The sequence below is a fragment of the Chelon labrosus genome (genome assembly GCF_963514085.1).
Source record: "Chelon labrosus genome assembly, chromosome: 10".
Taxonomy (NCBI): Eukaryota; Metazoa; Chordata; class Actinopteri; order Mugiliformes; family Mugilidae; genus Chelon; species Chelon labrosus.
The window spans coordinates 27477182-27495649 of NC_140360.1; the positions used below are offsets into that span (position 1 = coordinate 27477182).

Below are 18468 nucleotides of genomic sequence, written 5' to 3' on the forward strand. Positions count from 1 at the left end.
TGATAGACAGTGACTTAAAATGATGTTAAAAGAAGTCTATGTCCACTTTTATTAAAGGCTCAGTAAAATAAGCTTGAGGTTAATTTTCTATTATTTTAACCTAAGTAGCAGCAGGTGGAACAGTAGTTGGTGCAGTAGTGGCAGTATTGTTTCTATCCTGTACAGGGACCCAGAACTACAGCGGGCTGAGTGTGTTCAGTGCGGTGCCAGCAGAGGGCAGCATTGCTCCAGGACAGAGCCAAGACATCACAGTCAGCTTTCAGCCTGACCACCCATCTGTTAACTACTCTGACAAACTCACCATAGAGCTCATGAATAAGGTCAGCTGAACGGCACACACATTCACACACTTACACACACACTTTCAACCTTGGATGCACACCTTCACACGGCATGTCCTTGTCCTTAATCACTGGCTATAACAGTGATCACATGTTCCAGAGCAAAATACTGCCCCCCAGTGCATTCTTGTTATTCAGATGTACTTACTGCACCCTGTATGTCCCCTCTTCACGCTGGTCTTTGTGTTGCAACAACCTTAACCCTGTGCCATTTCTGTCTGTCAGAGTAAAGTGTGTGTGATGGATCTGAAGGGTGCAGCCTCTCAACATAACATGTATCTATATGGAGGAGACCTGCTGACAGTGCCCATTGAATCCCTCCTCCCTTCACTCATAACCAGTCGGCCTCAGCTCAAAGGTATCAAAGCCTCCATCTTCATTTCTTTCTCAGGGTCACCACTTCTAGTGTAATGGAAACAATGTAGCTTAATAGAAAACATACAATACGGAGCAGATCAATGCTTCACTGTTAATCTGTGAAAACTATCCATGGGATCAAGTTCAGACATATTCTACGGGATACAGGATACAGCAAGGGCTCCTACTTCAAACATGACTAATATCTTCCAGACACATTCCATGAATTATGTGAACAAAGGCTACGCATTTGATGAAGTCATTTATGCTAATCGTAGCGTGCTGACAGTCCATGTGCTCATCATCAGTAGTCAGATCTTGTTTCACCGAAAAATTCCATGAGTGAAAATTGACACACCTCCTAGACAAAGTCAACAATTTTTACTGACGTAAGAGGTGCTTTAAAGTACCATCAGTTGATGTATCTTGAAAAAAAAAAATGATGTAAACTAACAATAACGGTGTGTGTTGCATACTTTAAGCAGTATGTTTACTATGGCACTCATTGGTTTTCATTCATTTCTGTATGGTATGAAAATTATTTAGTGGACTAGTTTGAGTTGCGTAAGCCATCAGACTGAACGTGAATTCTTGTTAATGCCACGCTGTCAGTGTGTGGTACTGCAGTCGATTCGTTTATAGTTGACATTGCCAAAGGTTTGAGGAATGCAACTTTTTTTCATCTACAGATCAACTTGTATCTCCATACGGTGCAAATGGGCCAACAAATGTTTTTGGTGTAATTTAAACAGAATCATGTGGGCACCTTCTGTCAACAACTATTTTAGCTCTACCTGATTATTAAGATTAATTTTTTTGGTAAGTCTGCAGGGTGAAACTTGAATGATTTACAGAGAGTGAGACTTGTAGGGGCTGATTGAAATGAATGAATGAAGCAATGGAAATCATGGATGGTAAAAAGAAGAGTAAGAAAGCCAGACCCACTTGTCTATGGAGGTATACTTGGCTACAGTGCTGCTTTCAGCTAAATGCTCACACTAATTCAGTGTATGGAACAAATCCAATTGTTGATCTCATGGAAAGTCAAGGAATGATCAATGGAACATGAATGTCTGTACCAAAATACTAAGTGAAACTGTCTAATACTCACCGAGATATTTCAGCGTGGACCAAAGTGGTGGGCTGACAAAGATACAGAGTGAGAAAAAATGCCTTCAGATTTCTAAATTACTTGAGCATTTTTTGCAGAATTGGCACCTTGGAACGGTTTCAATAAAATACCACAGATTTGTGGGTTGTGTGGGTATTAGAGTGAAGTAAAAGGATGTTATGATTTGAACTAAAAAAAGGAACTCATCTGTCTATCCAGCAGAGTCAGAGGAGATGGAGAGGCCAAGCATCCCTTTGCTGGTGACCTTGCGCGCCAGATGCATCACTGGTGCCATCACACCTGCAGTCAGGGAGCTGCAGGTGGGCTGTATCCACTCCACACAGTCCAGTAAGAAGGTAATGGGATATCTTCAGATACTGATGTTCAGTTGACACGTGTTAAAATGCCCTGTGTGCCACCATAAGATGAACTGCTTAACACTATTGTCATTAAAGGAGGTGGACACATACTATGTGTTTGAAAAAATAAATCCTCTTTTTCTCTGGTTTTTCAGAACGGTGAATTTTACTGGGGCAACGTGGCATCACTGCAGCAGCTGGGCTTCAGTGTAGAGCCCAGCAAGGGCAGCGTGGAGCTGGGACAGAGACGCACCATTACTATCACATGGACCCCCCACAGTGGATACAAGGTGAAGAGATGATTCATGTCACTGTTAGGAGCACAGTTAAGAAGTGATTGCAAAAGGAAATATTTGCACCAATCTGCAATTTCAAAACCTGTATTTTACAACAAATGTAATGTTTCCTACTTTTCTACTGACTTAGAATAAACCTGTTACAGCCATGATGTGAATTAATTAAATTAATATCCATGTGAAAAGAGTCAACAGCAGCTCTTCAGCTATTTACACCCAGAGCAGCGGAGTGGCCCCCTCATGCCCCGCCCCCTTAGCAGAAACTCTTTAGGAAGTCAGGTTACGTAGTAGGAGGAGCCACACACTGAGGACGAGGCATAAGAATCTACCTCATGACTGTCCCATTTCAAGACAATGATGACTTATTTTTAAATTTGATTGACTTATTATTTTCAGTTATTTTTCATATGATTTTCAGTTCGGTAGAGTTTAGGGAGAGATAGATTTAGGTTAGATTAGAAAGCCTGTAGCCTAGAAGGTCTTTCTTTTGGGTGCACATAGCATTTGGTTTAAAGTAAGTATCCTATGGCCTTAACAGATAGAGTAGATAAAATAGTTAGTAGAAAAACATCATTACTAATTGTGAAAAAGTATAACATCTCAGATACGCAAAAAAAAAAGAAAAAATGCTCCGGGCAGCATTAATCGTTTTTTTTTAGCATTCTTTAGTTTTAAATCTTTTTTTTAATCTCTTGTCAGCTCTTTCATCATGACAATACAAAAATGTAACAGTGTTACCTGGTTACTTTCATTGATGAGATATCTGAAGGCTATAAATACTGGCAAAAAATATCCTGGGTCAAATAATTTGATCTTGGCTTGTACTTGGACGAGCACGCTGCACTGACTGACTGAGTGTATGTCTGTGTGTGACTGTGTGTTTCAGCCCTGTGAGGTGGTGCAGATGTGCGTGCCTCTTACTGTTAAGGGCGATGAGACAAATGTTTACGGAGTCACCCTGATGGCTTTGGTCTCCATGACTGCTGACTGACCTCTACAGTTCCTGGATGCCCGCCAGTAGGAAGTCTGCTCCACACATACATGGACAAAAACCACAGAGCTGAAATATACTGTATATATGCAGAGCTGACATATATATAAATATAAACAAATAAATGTGTCAATGTAATATTTAAAGGTAGTGACTGAGGATCTGATTTGAGAATGTCTCAGAATGTATATGGATTTAGACTACATATAGATATAGACTAGATCCACACACTGTAACGCTTTAAAAATTTCCAAATACAGACACGCAATACATCATGTGATAATAAATTAGACCATTAAAACACCTTGCATTAGAGGATATATTCAATAATCAAAGCATGTGCAGATTTGGGTGGTGTGTGATTTCCTTGAAATCAAACAAGAATTTACAACAAACTAATATACTTCCAACACAATTTTGGAAAAATATTAGTACAATTTTTCCAACACAATTTTTTGTGAAATTTTATTAAATCCAGAACAAACCCTGTCCACCCCGTGGACATTTGCAATTTAATGAAGCACTTGACTGTAAAACCTAATTCCACCAGCAGGTGGTGTTTGTGAAGCCAAGTCATCAGGGGTGTGTCAGCTGATGTATACAGTACATACTGTAACACTGCTGGTACTTTAACTATGAAAAGAGAGATGGCAGAGTTCACACAGGGGTCAAATTGGGCAGCTGTTGATTCAGCTGTGTTCATTTTGGAGGCTGTGGTTTGTAGTACTGTTGAACTGTGTGACACACATTTCTGTTATTTTGACAACCTGATCATAATCAGTGGGCTAGGCTAAATAACAGAAACACCTTAATGTTTAATTCAGTCCACTTTAACAGCACCACAAACTACATCCTCCAAAACGATTAAAACAATCAGGAAGCTAAGATTTAGTGCAGGGCTGTTATATGAGAATGCATTCATTTTAACTAGTGTACTTAATGAACTGGCGAGTGTGTCTTTAGCCTATACATATTGCACGTTGGGGCAATATTTATAGTATATTATATGCATGTACAGTATGTAAAAAACACATCCCTAACCCCTACATATTATAATAAAGAAGTCAAACTAAATATTCTGATATTATGATTACCCAGAATTTAGATTTTTGCTATGATGAAAATGGACTAAAGTGAAATCATTGATGTCACTAAGTGAAACACCCCCTACGTTGTCCTCACTAGTACTCTCAGTGATGGCCAACTTCAGGAACGTCATACAATTTAAAGCAGAATAATAAAGCGTACGTAACCCTAACCCTAGAGACCTATAAGAAAAGTGATCACAAACAACTAAGTAAACACTGTCTTGATGCTGGTTCTGTGCAGTCCATGAGAAAAGAGCTGTCAAAAAACAATAATTGTAATTTAAGAAGAAAATCTGAAGGGATGTGTTCTAGACTGCACATAAGCAAATAGGAGCTAGTGTTTACTGCTGATAGGAGGCGTTTCTGCCTTCTAGGTATCATACATTTTGAGGAAAACGTTTTTGATTTTGGACTTGGTATTTTAAAATGTATTTGTCAACCTTCATCGGGTTTATTGCTCAGTCGAAGAATTAAAGTTAAGTCAGTAAAAGATGTGATTACTGACGCCATCCACTGTAGGACCTCTTTCTGTATACCTAATTTTTACTCTGACTCATACAGTTATGAGTGTTTCCATCTGGATTATTCATTTCAACAAATCCTTTGACTAAATATTCAGTTTTCACACAGTCTTAATGGTAACATGTGGTTTTCAGGTGATATGACTGATTTAAGGTGGTTAGATGTGAATCCTTAAACTGAATACACATCCATTTCATTTGTAGTTTTACATCTTGTGTACGTTTTATATGTAGTCCACAGCAGAGCAGGAGGTGTCTGGTTTGTCGTCCTCCCGTGAGATTCACATTCACAAACCTCATATCTGCACTATGAATGGAAAGCATATGTTAATATTAATACTATTTTTTCCAGCACTGCTCCATTAAATCAAATTCTCACTCTATAAACCACAAAGGGCATTGTGCTCTGCATAAACTAGGGCCTGCATGTGTGAACAGCAGATGTCAGTAATGCCTCGCAGTGGACCAATGGGATGTGACCTCTCTCAGAGATACATGTCGTAAGCATTTATCAGAGATTGTAGGAGATTATGCTAAATCAGATTACTGTACCCCAACCTGCCTATAAAAAGCAAGGTCATTATGAGCTTAGCCCCGTATAATGTCACTCGTTTTATGAAATGTATGAGATCATATTAGGCAATATTTGTGTTGCCGTTTTGCCTCTTTTTCTAATCTGATTTCTCCTCTGATCTCCCACTAATACGGTGAGATAGTGCTACTTACGGCCCCGGCTCTGCGGACGAGTTGTGTGTGTGTGTCTATCTGTCTGTATATGAACCCTTAGTAAATGTTATTGTAAATCAATGCAGGAGTGTCACAATGTTATTAAAGTTAGCTTTCTCTGATCATGTTAAAGAAACGGAAGTTATACAATGAACAAAATGAGATACTAAACTCTTTTGTAACCATGTCGGCTTGCAGAGATTTACAGGTTCATGTATTTTATTGTGCTGAAAGTAATCCACTCACATTTATTCCTGAAAAAAGCGTGTGGCTTCATAAGGATCAGCATACTTTATCATTTACTTGGTGATGAATTAGAGTTTTCTATGGCACGCGAAGCCCATTGAGGTGTGGACTGTTCCCGAACCACTCAAAAGACCAAATGCAGACAATAAGCTTCCTCCCCTGTGTGCTCTGAAGCTCTGCTAAAGAAGCTTCACAACACATGCATGCAGACAGGCAGGGGCGTATCCATGGGCAACTAAATCTCTGCAGCATTAACCTGGGCAGACGAGTCCCGCAGGAAATCCACACCCAAAACACTACCTGATTAACCTTGCCATGTCTCTCCACGATTTCTACCGCTGCTTTTTAAATACATAAAAAGATATCTACACGATGGCATCTAATCCATAACCACAGAAAGATGAAGCCACAGTCGATATTAACCACTCCCTTGTGTACACCTACACAGATGAGTGAAGCAGTCATTGGGTTTTTCACTTCCTCACACACATGAATCTGGACACACACACCTCCATATGATACCATCACTTTTGGGAATACTTTTCTTGTAAGTGCACTAATGTGTGGTTACAGAGCTGATGATTCTTCAGTTTCCTCCTACAGGTTGAAGGATTACAGACCTGAGAGGCGTACAAATATAAAAACAAACACTCAAAAAAAAAAGACGCCATTCTGAGACAGAGGTCATATTGACAGACCGTTTTAACTGACACATGCTTTGTTGGAGTTCAGTAACCAATAACTGTTGATATTTCCCCAAAAATCACTGCATACAAACAAATGATTGTATGTGAATGTCATCTGTTTTTCAGTTTGACTCTTCAATTGCATTTCATTTCAACTGGGCCCCAACAATAACTGTAAAATGTGTCTCTAAAAAGAGAACAAACAGCAAACAGAACTGTCACAAACAGACAGGACAGCACTCTCTCAGGAGCCTTCTTCTTACAAATCAAACGGTGATGATGCTGTTGTGTTTCCCCATTGGGCCCAGCCTGTGCACACTTTGTTGTCTCGGAGGACAACAAAGTGTTCCATGTCTCCAAGTAACGCCTTAACCCACTGAGCATTAACCCCTCCTCTGAGCACTCTACCTAAACTACTGGTGATAATGATCAAGTCATCTCTGTGCTGCAGCTATAGTCCACCCACAAACACTCAGCACAGGAAGAAAATCCCTAATGATTTCTTTGCCTGAACTAGAGCACGGGGACATCAGTTCATTAACCATGGTATGGCAAAGTTAATATTAATATCCAGTCAATATTATTTGTTAACAAAACACTGTCTTATACTTACCAATTTTGTGAAATAGTAGTAGCAAATAAATTAGGTAGAACTACAGGATCAGATTAAGGCTCTAAAAATGTTCATGATATTGAATGCACTTGCATTTTGTATTTACCCATTCGAGCTAGCAGGAAAGCGCATCACATTTGGATTGTAAATAAGCCTGTGTTACTGGCTTGAAGCGGCTGTTGTTGTACTGACACGAAAGGTGAATTTCCCTGGAATCTGCAACAACATTTTCATTTACATATCTGAGACACAAAAAGGCACTTTTGGTTGTATAGTTAGGCTCAAATATTTTTAGGACATTGACATTTTAATTCAATTCAATTCAATTTTCAATTCAATTTTATTTATATAGCGTCAATAACAATACAAATCGTCTCAAGACGTTTTACAAAAACCCGGCCTGAAACCCCCAGAGCAAGCCTGAAGGGCGACAGTGGCAAGGAAAAACTACCTTTTAACAGGAAGAAACCTCGAGCAGAACCCAGCTCATATGGAGGGACCCATCTGCCTAAGGCCAGCCGGGTACAGACAGAAGAAAGAGAGAAGAGAACAGCAAGATAAACATACATCTGTCATAGATACACATATCTGACTAAAGCGTACATGTGGAATCTGATGATACAAACTGATGATGTTACATGACAGTTTGAAAATGTAAGAGGAATCATAGGCAGGTTGGAGAATTGTTCATTCAGTTTACCAAAACATATTGAAGTAACAGTTATATATTGAACAAGGGCTTAAAGTGCAAACTCTTATCTTTAATTTAATCATAAATAAAAATAATTTAATTATTGACAGTATACTCCTATACCCTTCTGTCACATCATCAGTAAAAACTAGTGACTCGGTGCCTTTTAAAGCCATTCAAGCTCGTGCTTTACACTGCCTGCACTTTCTTATACAGGTGTTGTATGCTTTGGATCACAAGCCGCTCCAAGCCTCCTCTATACTTTTGTCATTTCGGTACAGGTTCATTTGAGTTTCATTCATACAAAGAATCCTGTTCAAGAACTGCTCTCATCTTTTTAGAAATTCTTTGTAAAGTCTAATCTGGCCTAACCCTTTTGTTGAGGTGTATGAATGGTTTGTCCCTTGTGGTGAACCCTCTGTATTTGCACTTGTGAAGTCTTCTCTTTGTGGTAGACTTGGATGATAATATGCCTACCACTTGAAGAGTGTTCTTCACTTGTCTGAATGAGATATTTCATACTGGGAAAAGAATACTGAGATCGTTCAGCGCTGTTGTCTTCTGTTGCATCCAAGCTTTATTATGTTACTGAAATCACCCAACTGTTGATTTGTCCACTTGTAATGTTCCTGCTGTCTCTCGAGTAGGTTTGTTTTGTTTTTGCAGCCTAAAGATTGCTTGTTTCACTTGCGCTGAGAGCTCCTTTGAACACGTGAGTTTGCAGCAACAGTTTCCAAATGCAGCGGTCACATTTCTGCAACTTCAGAGCTTTTACCTCTGACTGATGAAGAAATAATATAGAAATGTCCCACATTTGTCCACAAAACCGCTTTTTGAAGTGTTCCAGATTAAAGCTGCACTTTCAACCCATATTTATTGTGTATTTAATATGTTTTGGCCAGTGTTCAAAAATATATAGACCTATATTTGTATGAAGTTTATTAAGGAGAGCATTTAGCATTTTACAGTTGGAAATATCCAATGAGTATTATGAGATAATACTGATAAAACATGGGCATATGCAATAAATATTCCTGTAAACGCAACCCCAATAACCTGTAAAACTAAGCCGACCACAGTGTTAAACCACTGGTATGAACCAACATAGCCTGCTGTGTATAAAGGTTGTCACATCCACATTAGATGAACAGAACTACTCGTGTTTAAGCTGGTGCGTTTGTATTTGTGTACCGCCACAACTGAAGAATGGAAGAAATTGGACTTTTTGAACTATTAAATTTAGCTTTCGATTTCCACAATTTATATTTTATTTTTCGATAAATAAAAATGATTTATTAATTACTTAGTTATTCAAACCATTTATTCAGCAGCGGTGAATTAACTAAATAATTAGTTTCAAACTTAATTTATCACACAACTATTATGACTTTAATACTTTTAATTGTTTAGTCATTGCAGTTAACTTTTCAACCGTGCATGTCTTCGTTTTTCTCACGCCCCAGGTTGTCGTTTATAAATGCTATAGTTAAGCGAATAAAACTGTATAAATATTTATAAATAAACATTGAAATTTACTTTTATCAAATGACTTTCGTTACTAAGCAATACCTTTCCATGTACCTTCTGGCAAAAAACACCCCTTATGGTACAAATACCCCTAGCTGGAAATCACTGTTCTGACTTACTTTGACTTGACGAATGCTCATTCTCGTGTCACGTATAAGTCAAAGTCTGTAAATAAACAAAGTACGGGGATTAAAAACTGCGTTTGGGCAGGTAAATGTCGTAAAGGTGATTTGGTGCCGCCAAAGATGGCAGTATTTCCTGATCTGCTGGAGTGGTCGCCGACCCTTCGCCGTACGTTGTGACGCTGCCGTAACGTGGGGTTTCCCAGACCTGAATGCAGGGTTACCGCGCCCATCTCTGCTGTTTGATGGCCGGAGGAAGAAGCGACTGAGATCCTGGCTTGAAGGAAGAAAAAGAGGGACGACGACGGTGGGAAAGACAAGAAGGGATTTTTTGCTTAGAGTTGGAATTTCCGCTGAAACGGAGGAACGCTCAAACGGGACTCTGACACGTCTGTCTGGGTGAACACCGCCTTGTCTCTGCGCCTCTGTGCCGGTGTGTCTCCCCCTTCGGCGGGTCAAAAACTGGGTTCGGGGAGTGCCGCTCCTCGGTGGCCAAACTAGCTAAATCTGAGCGCCTAGGCGGAGAGAGGAGAGACAAGATTTTGCTGTTTCCAGTCAATGTGATATAAACAACGGATACCACCGACTGAAAGCGGGTAAGAATAAGTTTTGATATATGAAATTGTGCTTCAGGAAATGCATAAAGTGTATGTGCAGTCGGCTAGCCTGTCGAGCAGGGAAGATGAACGAAAAGGGTTAAATTGGGTTGAGTGGCTCCTCCGATAGTTAGCTGCCTTTAGCCTGCTGCTAGCTAGTCGTAGCTGCCAAGACGGTGGGTGGGGGTCACTGTTAGAAATACTTAACGCACTGCAACAACCTTAATGTTTAGTAACCAGAACAATATTTATATATAATGTTTATTTCCGGTAGTGTGTGGGTTCATGACCGGCGTTAATATTAATTTGCAGGTTAGTTTGTGAGAGCTCAGTAGGGTTAGCCAGCACCCCTCTCTAACGTCCGGGTGTCTCTTATCCCTCTCGTAAGAAATTAGCCGTCTGTGTATCGGCTTCTCTTAAGTAGCCAATTTAGCCGAACGATATTTTAGTCTGAGGTACAAGCGAGAGATGATATTTATTCCAGTTAGCACCAACATTTAGTCGTTGGTCGTCGGCCCGCATTTTCTCGTATTTCCTCTATAGATAGCTCAGTGATTACCCGGTAAGCTAATTGGTCGCTTATTTGCTAGTCTCAGATTTTTTGTTGACTAACCCCTTAGGGCAGCAGTTACAGGGGGATGGCACACAGTCTTTACTTATTAAAGTTGCATAACTGAAACAAACGTTAACTTCGTTTGGATTTACTTCCACTCGTATTTGGGAAAAATTGTAGGGATCTTTCAATTGACAACGAAGGGAGTCTAAAAATGGCTACTTCACCAACAGAATCACTACCACCCCCACTATTCCGTAGCCAGGCCATACAAGTTAGCCAGCAGTGGCCACAGCCTACGTTTGCAGCCTGGTATGGGTGATCTGGGTGTGTATATTACCAACATGGTAGCAAGAAAAACATGCCTATATCCTTAGTGAACATCAACGGTGTTGATGTATAACACAGTTTTATGTAAAACTCAGTAGACTGAAGCATAGATATTTGCTTTGCTAAGATTATTTGCGTAATGTCTAAATGCCTAATGCGAACACTTGCATGATCGGCTTTGTTTGAATAGACTAGTCAAACTAAAAGCAGTAAATTCAGTGAATCGAAACCAAGACATGGATTATGACTGTTAAAGCTACATGTTAACATACATAGCCTACTATATGTTTAGTCTGCAGTCAGCCACCCAGTCACCCGTAGTAATAGAAAAAGAGGGACCTAATTTATCCGTTTGGTACTTAATTACATTTTACCGCGTTTTAAAATAAAACGAGTCTGCCTCTGTTTAACCAGGTGGTAGCACAGCTGTAAGATCGCGAGGAAAAAAAATGTCAAGCACCGCTGTGGACCCGATAGTGGCCATAGCCATTTTACTTGAACACACAGTTCGACCTTAATTTGAACTTCTTCTTTTAATGATGTGAAAACGAGATTGTCTAATTGGATTCTGACAATCTGTTTATCTTGATCACGGGTGTGTTGCAGGGCAAGTTGTTAACAGCTACAGTAACCATGCCCCACTGGGCCGCGCTGCTCCACACCATCACAAGCGGTAGCACGGAAAACGGGAGCGCTTTACCCACGGTGAAGCACCATATCCTAGTCAGAACACTTTCCGAAGGCGTTGAAGTAGAATAACTGGGTTAGGAGGATTTTATTTAGTGGTAAATATTTCGAAATATGGTTTATCAGCGAGTTGGATGAGCTGTCGCAGGAAGCCGTGCTGAGCGCCTCCTCTAGCACCGAGGTAGCCTGCCGCTTTTACGAAGTTATTGACGAGAGGTGTTGAGATACTAGATCTAAAGAATCAACTACTGCATACAGTCGATTAATTGTTTACGACATTTGTTGGTGTTTATTTTTAAAAGAGCTAGTCGTATTTTCTTGTTCACAAAGATGAATTCATTTTGCCAGTATGCCCCCTCCCTCCGCCTCCTCGAATGAATGGGTTCCTGTATTCAGGGCCCAAGCAGCTGCAATGAACAAGATGGCGTTCAAAGCCTTTTTCATCACCGCTTTTTCTCAGACAGAGGCAGCTGCCGAGCATCGGATGGGCTCAGGCTTGGCAATCAACTTCTCTTTGATTATTCCTTTACCTAAAAATGTGCATCCTGTATTTATGTTAAAAACGTTTTAAGGCTAATAGGATTGCTGGTAAGATTAATCCAATATGTGTACCTCAGATATAGAACAACATGGTGGGGAAGGGGTGTTGTACATCTTGGCTCTGAACCTGAATACCAGGGAACATAGCAACTACACTTAATATTTTTACGATTTCTAATAAATTCTTATTTGATTTAAAACTGTTATGTAACTTTACGGCTGATTTGAGACATCTGTAACCACACCTCAGGAAAATGGGACATATTTCTCTAAAGACTGAACTTGCAATTAAATGTGACTGAACAGATCAAAAGACACATCATTAAACCAAGAAGACATCCAGGGACCGGTACTACAAGTTTTTAGAACAGTCAGTTGTTCTTTCCTTTGTCATAACTTTCACGTAAAGTGGTTTGACATTTCAAAACATTTCCTGTTCTATATGTTTTAATTAGCTGCATATGTAGTGGCCATAACATAATGTGATTTTTGAAAATTATATATTTATTTTGTCTATGTAGCTTATCAGTTTGAATTTTATTTTGCATGTTTGCAACAGAGCAGGATGTCCTAGATACGTTTACATTTGCTTTCAGTTGTGTAGCATTGATCTAAAACTAAGACGGCTGTGTAAGTAAAGCATTATTTGTGTAGCACTTTTTCAAAACTCAGTTATAAAGTACTTTCTCAGTGATGTCTTTGAGTTTGCGCTGTAATTTAAGATTTTGATCGCCTTTGATTTATTTGTTTGTATATGAAGTGGTTGAGCCCTTCAGGGTTTTGGCCCAGCTAGTCTCACCTTGTACACAGATAAAAGATGAAGCATATGCATGGTACTGGATGGACTACCTATATGCTCAAACTAAGCACAAAACATTGCCCTGTTTAATCAGCTAATGTGACCTGGATATGACCCAGACCATACTGACACCCTGAATGTATCTGACACTCTGTCCTCTGGCCCTGGTGGACATCAGTGGCATAATCTGCTGGCATTTCTAAAATAAAATAATGTTGATGCCTCTGCAGTGAAAACAAGTCATGGATGACATCCTTGTCTGAAAGCCTTTATTGCAATACAGTTTAAGTTTGTACACAGCACAACTTGTCAGTAGGATTAGTCGCCACAACATAATGACTATGTGTTTAAAACCCGAATAATTATCCATTTGCACGGGGGAGGGGGGTCTTTGTTTTTAAATAAGGACTGTGATCCCATTAATGTGTATTTTTAATTTTTTAATCTGTAAATGCAGGATATGAATGGGATTAAATTCTTAGTATGTGGATTTCACTCTGGGATTATGAGGCTTTGGTCAGTGATAGTGCTGATTTTGTTCTTCTCGTCCACTGAAAAAGCAGAAAAGTGATGAGTCTTTGCAAGCAAGCACCCGGAACTAATGAAAAGAAATGTAGATATGTAAAAAAAATTAAAAATAAATAATCATTCAGATATAAATATAGGTGTTGGAATACATGCCCAGCCAAGTTTTACACAGTTTATTCCCTTAAATATTGTGCTTCATAATTACACACACACACATACTATGGTTAATTAAGTGACCTTAATGTATATTTATACATTAAACCGAGTCGGCTCAGAGTTCACAACAGGTAATGCAGAACAGCACTTATTTATGTAGGGAATTTTATACATTAAGACACTATACGTGTCTTAATAAATAAATAGGGTTACACTGACTTTGCATTATCTTGTCAGACACATGCGTTTGTTAAAATTCCTGTCTTTTGATTCTACAATTCTGAACAGTGACTTTTACAGGTTAATGAAAGCAGCAGATAGTATGATGTGTCCATTAATGTCAGAAAAGGAAGATGGTAGCATTGTTTTCTGAGAGCAGCTTGCAGCTTATACTAGCAGATGTGTCTTAATTGTGGGGCTTTGAGCCTTCTTTGGCTTTCTCTCTGTTTACAGAATTGCAGGGGGCAACTTCAGGTGATCTTTATTATCACAGATTATGTGTCGATATACAAATTAACTACCCATGTCCTGTTCAGGGTATGTTAACCAACTCTAACCAAATGTGCTGCAAGGATTTTACACTTAAAAAAATACTGGAGGGATAGAAAATTATATCGTCATTATTAAACCCAAATCAGGATGTATTACAGTATGTCTGTGTAAATACTATACTGTAATCCAACATTACACATTTTTTAAAGTCACCAGAATGTTTATATTACTACAAATATGCAAAGGTCTGCAAGTACGTCTTCAAATTTGAGTGGAGAACATAGGATTTAATATAATGTGAATCGTAATTAGAAACAGTGCTGGGTAATAGTGTCTACATATTAAACCAAAAATGAGCACAATCCTTGGTAATCACTAGAGGTATAATGTCTTTTACAAAGGATACTGGACGTCAGAGGCCTTTTTGTTCATCTTAGTCATTTTAAAACAGAAGGACACACAGCTTTTAGCGTAAAATATGTTCTTATGTGAAAACTGGTTGACTTTTCACTGTACTTTTCACTGTACTGACTCAACAATTCAGTTTTCTGTCAAATATTTGTTGGCCTGCTTCTTTTACTCAATATTATCAGTTTAGGAGTTGATAGAAAGCACCCAGGACAATATGTTTGATAATACATGGGCCTTGGCTTATCCATTGTTCTGTGCTCTTGAGCACTTAGCCTCCTGCTTCCACAATGGTGACTTCATCAATTATGTTATTCTTGTATCTTAATATAAATAGACCATTAGTGGTAGCCTCTGCATTTAAAACCTCCATTACTTTACTCTTGGGTATTGTGTTTTGTGGTTGAGCAATCTAAATCCTTTTTTCTTCTTCACTCGGTAAGCTTCCTATTTAACATAACTGAAATGGTTTCATCAGGGTGTGTTGCACATCCATAAGCAAATGTGGGGCTAAAGATTGTGTAAGTGTTGCTCTCTAGTTTTCTATCATTACCTTGTTTGGAAGTAGAGGATTTTATAAAACATCTGATTGTAGTTCAGTTTGACTTGTATCCAGTGCTCCAGCCGTAGGTGTAACTGCTAGTGGAAGTTTCATGTCTCCAGTATACAACATACAAAATCTCATTCAACAGACATTCAGACATGGCAGTAAATGCCAGTGATAGCACCATCACAACAACAGGACTTCTTTCCTTGAAGGTGAGGGAGTTCCACCACAGTGAATTAAAAACAAAGCTTCAGCTGCTGGAAGCGTGAATACAAGCAGGAGAGTTAAGCTCTTTCCTATCGAGGAACTTTGCCAGAAACCACTAAACGTTTTGGGAACCCGGGGACTTTACCTGCCATCTCATCTTGAGGAACCGAAGTTTAAATTTAGAAATGGAGCCACTGTTTTGGTCAAACAAAAATTCCCCGCTCCTGGCATAGTACTTTCTGTTGGCCCTGGACTAAATAAGTTTAGAGTTTCTTCTATTGAGTGTTGCTGATTGCCTGATCTCATCTTTCTTTTACATGTCAAGTAAGTAGAGGGTGACACTGCCATCAACAACAGGGCTATCATTAGACATTTATTTTACTGTTGTTTGGCATTCATCCATTCTAAAATTAGTAAGAAAAAAAGACTTCACATAGTTATTGAATACCTAATTTATTTTATTTTAATTCATTTCAGACAAGTATTTGTGTATTTTATATTTGTGCCATGATTATATATAACCATTGAAGATTTCTGTATGGGCTGTTAACTGTGCTGTCCTATGCCGTTGCTTCTGATTTCTAATTTAATGCTTATCCAAAAGATGTGCAGGTACTAGCGAATTTCTGCAGAGGGATTAATCAGTATTTAAAATGAAAATGATGTATCGCTTTCATGTTCTTTAGCGTAGTCACTGAAATGGAAGCAGTACACCTTGGAAAATGGCAACAAGCGTGGTACATTTGCCTTTCTGAGATTAGATTCTGAGGATGAACTAGCATTGATTCATCTTGTCACAATTGGCTTTCTGCTAGGTCATCAGCGGGTTAATGGGAAACATGGTATGAATAAACAGTGATTCGCGTGACATGTTAACCAGCTATAGTTGTGTGTTGGACTGGCCAATGTGAAAGTACTCACTAGAGACCACATATGCACCACAGTTTCAAAAGCCCACTTCAACAGGACTCCAAATTGTTGTACTGAAGGCCTGTTCAAGCTGATCCGCATCAAGTCTTGTGGAAACTCCAATGCAGCTTGGCTTTGAGTTTTTGATGCTGCTTTGTGCAGACATCTCTTTAACACTTGACCGCTAAAATAGGGAGCACCAACATGATCAGCACCAAGTCAAGTAAGTTATGAGGGAGAAGATGACTTTGATCTCTTTGAAATTCGTTTTATCTCTCACCTTTTATTGATAAAACAAATAATGGGCCTTTTCACGTTTAATTTTTTAGTAAAATACACAAACATGCCAGACCTATTTGGTAATGATCTGCCTTAAAATCAATTTCATCTGGTTGGTGGTAAACCAAGGGCTTCTTTCTAGGGCTGCGTTTCCTTTGTATTGTTGCCTTGGCTTCGTTGCTGCTCATAACCTGCTGGGGGACAGCGAATGGGGGCAACGTTGAATTGGCCTGCAGCACGCAGCAGGCAACCACCAGTACTGAAGAACAAAGCCGATGAGGAAATGCCTAACACTGCAGTTCCGAATCTGTCACTATTAGCCCCATATTTAAATGCCCCGCTTTGCAGTACAAATGAAACATTTTTGAATCCAGCATGGTGCAGGCTTCACTTAAGATACTAGTCTAGTCGACGTAATTCACCAACAACACTTTTACTTTAAACTGGTTGACACCAAGTTTCTTTGAACATCTTCAGCACAAGAGATTTTTCAAATGATATGTGAGCACCTACCCTGTGTGTCAGAGTCATAAGTCAAAAGGTATACAGGAGGTCTTTTCACTTTGGGTTCAGAACAGAGGCCACATTAGAGAAGATATTGGAGGACACTGTAGTCTTCAATTCAAATGTCCCACTGACCATTGTTGGAAGATGGTGCGACTCACACAATTTCACACAAAATGTAATGAGTATTCGTATCTGTTGATTTATATTCACTTTGTTAAAACACAAACTTAGAAAATAGAGAGAAATAAAAAAGTGATTTGGAGGCATGTGTATATGGCCAGGAGGACAGAAGTGAAACTGAAAACTTCTGGTCAGTAGTTATTCGGCAGTGTAATTCAGTTTTATCAGTGAAGACTTGTGTCTCAGCCAGTGACAATGAGAGATTAACATGTGACAGTTGAGCTTTAGGAAAAGGGTATTGTTCATAGCTTCCCAGGCACAAAATCGAAACCTTTCAGTTGGGTTCGTAGTTACAGTAAATGTCAAGGCACTGAACATATGAAAAAGCGTTAATACGGACTAGAATTTGAAGCACATCTAGGCAATAACAAGCTCAAATATATTTTCCAACTACTTTTGTTCCGCTCAAACCTGTTGAAGCACGAGGAACAGTTCTTATTTTGTTTGTTGGTTTTCAGTTTAAGCTTTCCCTAAGCTCAACATTTCAGGCGAAATCCTGCCTACATTTTCTCCCTGTGGAGATTCGTTTGTAGTGTGACCATAGGTTTTGTTATGCATGCATAGCTTGTCACCACTAGCCGAAAGGTCTTTGCCTGTGTTTTGAATAGTCAAAGTAAGTGATACCAGGGCCGCTTAGTGACCCACACACAGGCCTGTCACCACTCAGACACTGTAACCCTGCCGCAAGCCCGTCACAAACTGTGGCAGTACTTTGCATGTGCACCTCAATGCCTGGTCAGTTTGAATAGAGACCGTCTCGCTATCTATTTACATTCTAGCCCTTACATTTGACTGCCACGGGGAAAATGTGACCAAACCTGAATCCCAAGATGACTGGTAAAGACAGCCTGCATTAGTGAGTTTTCTTCCTCTTTAAAACAAGAAAGGCCACAGTCACTTGAGCAAAGGAGTGGGGTAGCTGTCATGTGACTCTTCACACACACTTGTTCCTCTCTTAGAAGCTGTGGGGAGAAAGCACGGGGGGATGGGTATGATTATTAATGCAATCAAAGGAGTGTATTTTATGTTTTAAATAAAGTCATGCATTTGGCTTTGGGCTAGCCTAACCTTCCTT

General features: G+C 39.4%; 2 protein-coding genes across 2 annotated transcripts in view; both read left to right on the plus strand.

The window, feature by feature from the left end:
* cfap74 (cilia and flagella associated protein 74) overlaps positions 1-3557 on the plus strand; it is a 46725-nt gene extending 43168 nt beyond the window's left edge. The window contains exons 34-38 of the mRNA XM_084553589.1: positions 166-320; positions 567-699; positions 2029-2165; positions 2324-2458; positions 3351-3557. Of these exons, the coding sequence (XP_084409715.1) occupies positions 166-320; positions 567-699; positions 2029-2165; positions 2324-2458; positions 3351-3455 (665 nt within the window). The 3' untranslated portion in view covers positions 3456-3557. The remainder of the gene's footprint in view (positions 1-165; positions 321-566; positions 700-2028; positions 2166-2323; positions 2459-3350) is intronic.
* A 6343-nt stretch (positions 3558-9900) lies between these two features.
* gnb1a (guanine nucleotide binding protein (G protein), beta polypeptide 1a) overlaps positions 9901-18468 on the plus strand; it is a 32756-nt gene continuing 24188 nt past the window's right edge. Inside the window, exon 1 of the mRNA XM_084552863.1 lies at positions 9901-10271. The gene's annotated coding sequence lies outside the window, so the exon portion shown is untranslated. The remainder of the gene's footprint in view (positions 10272-18468) is intronic.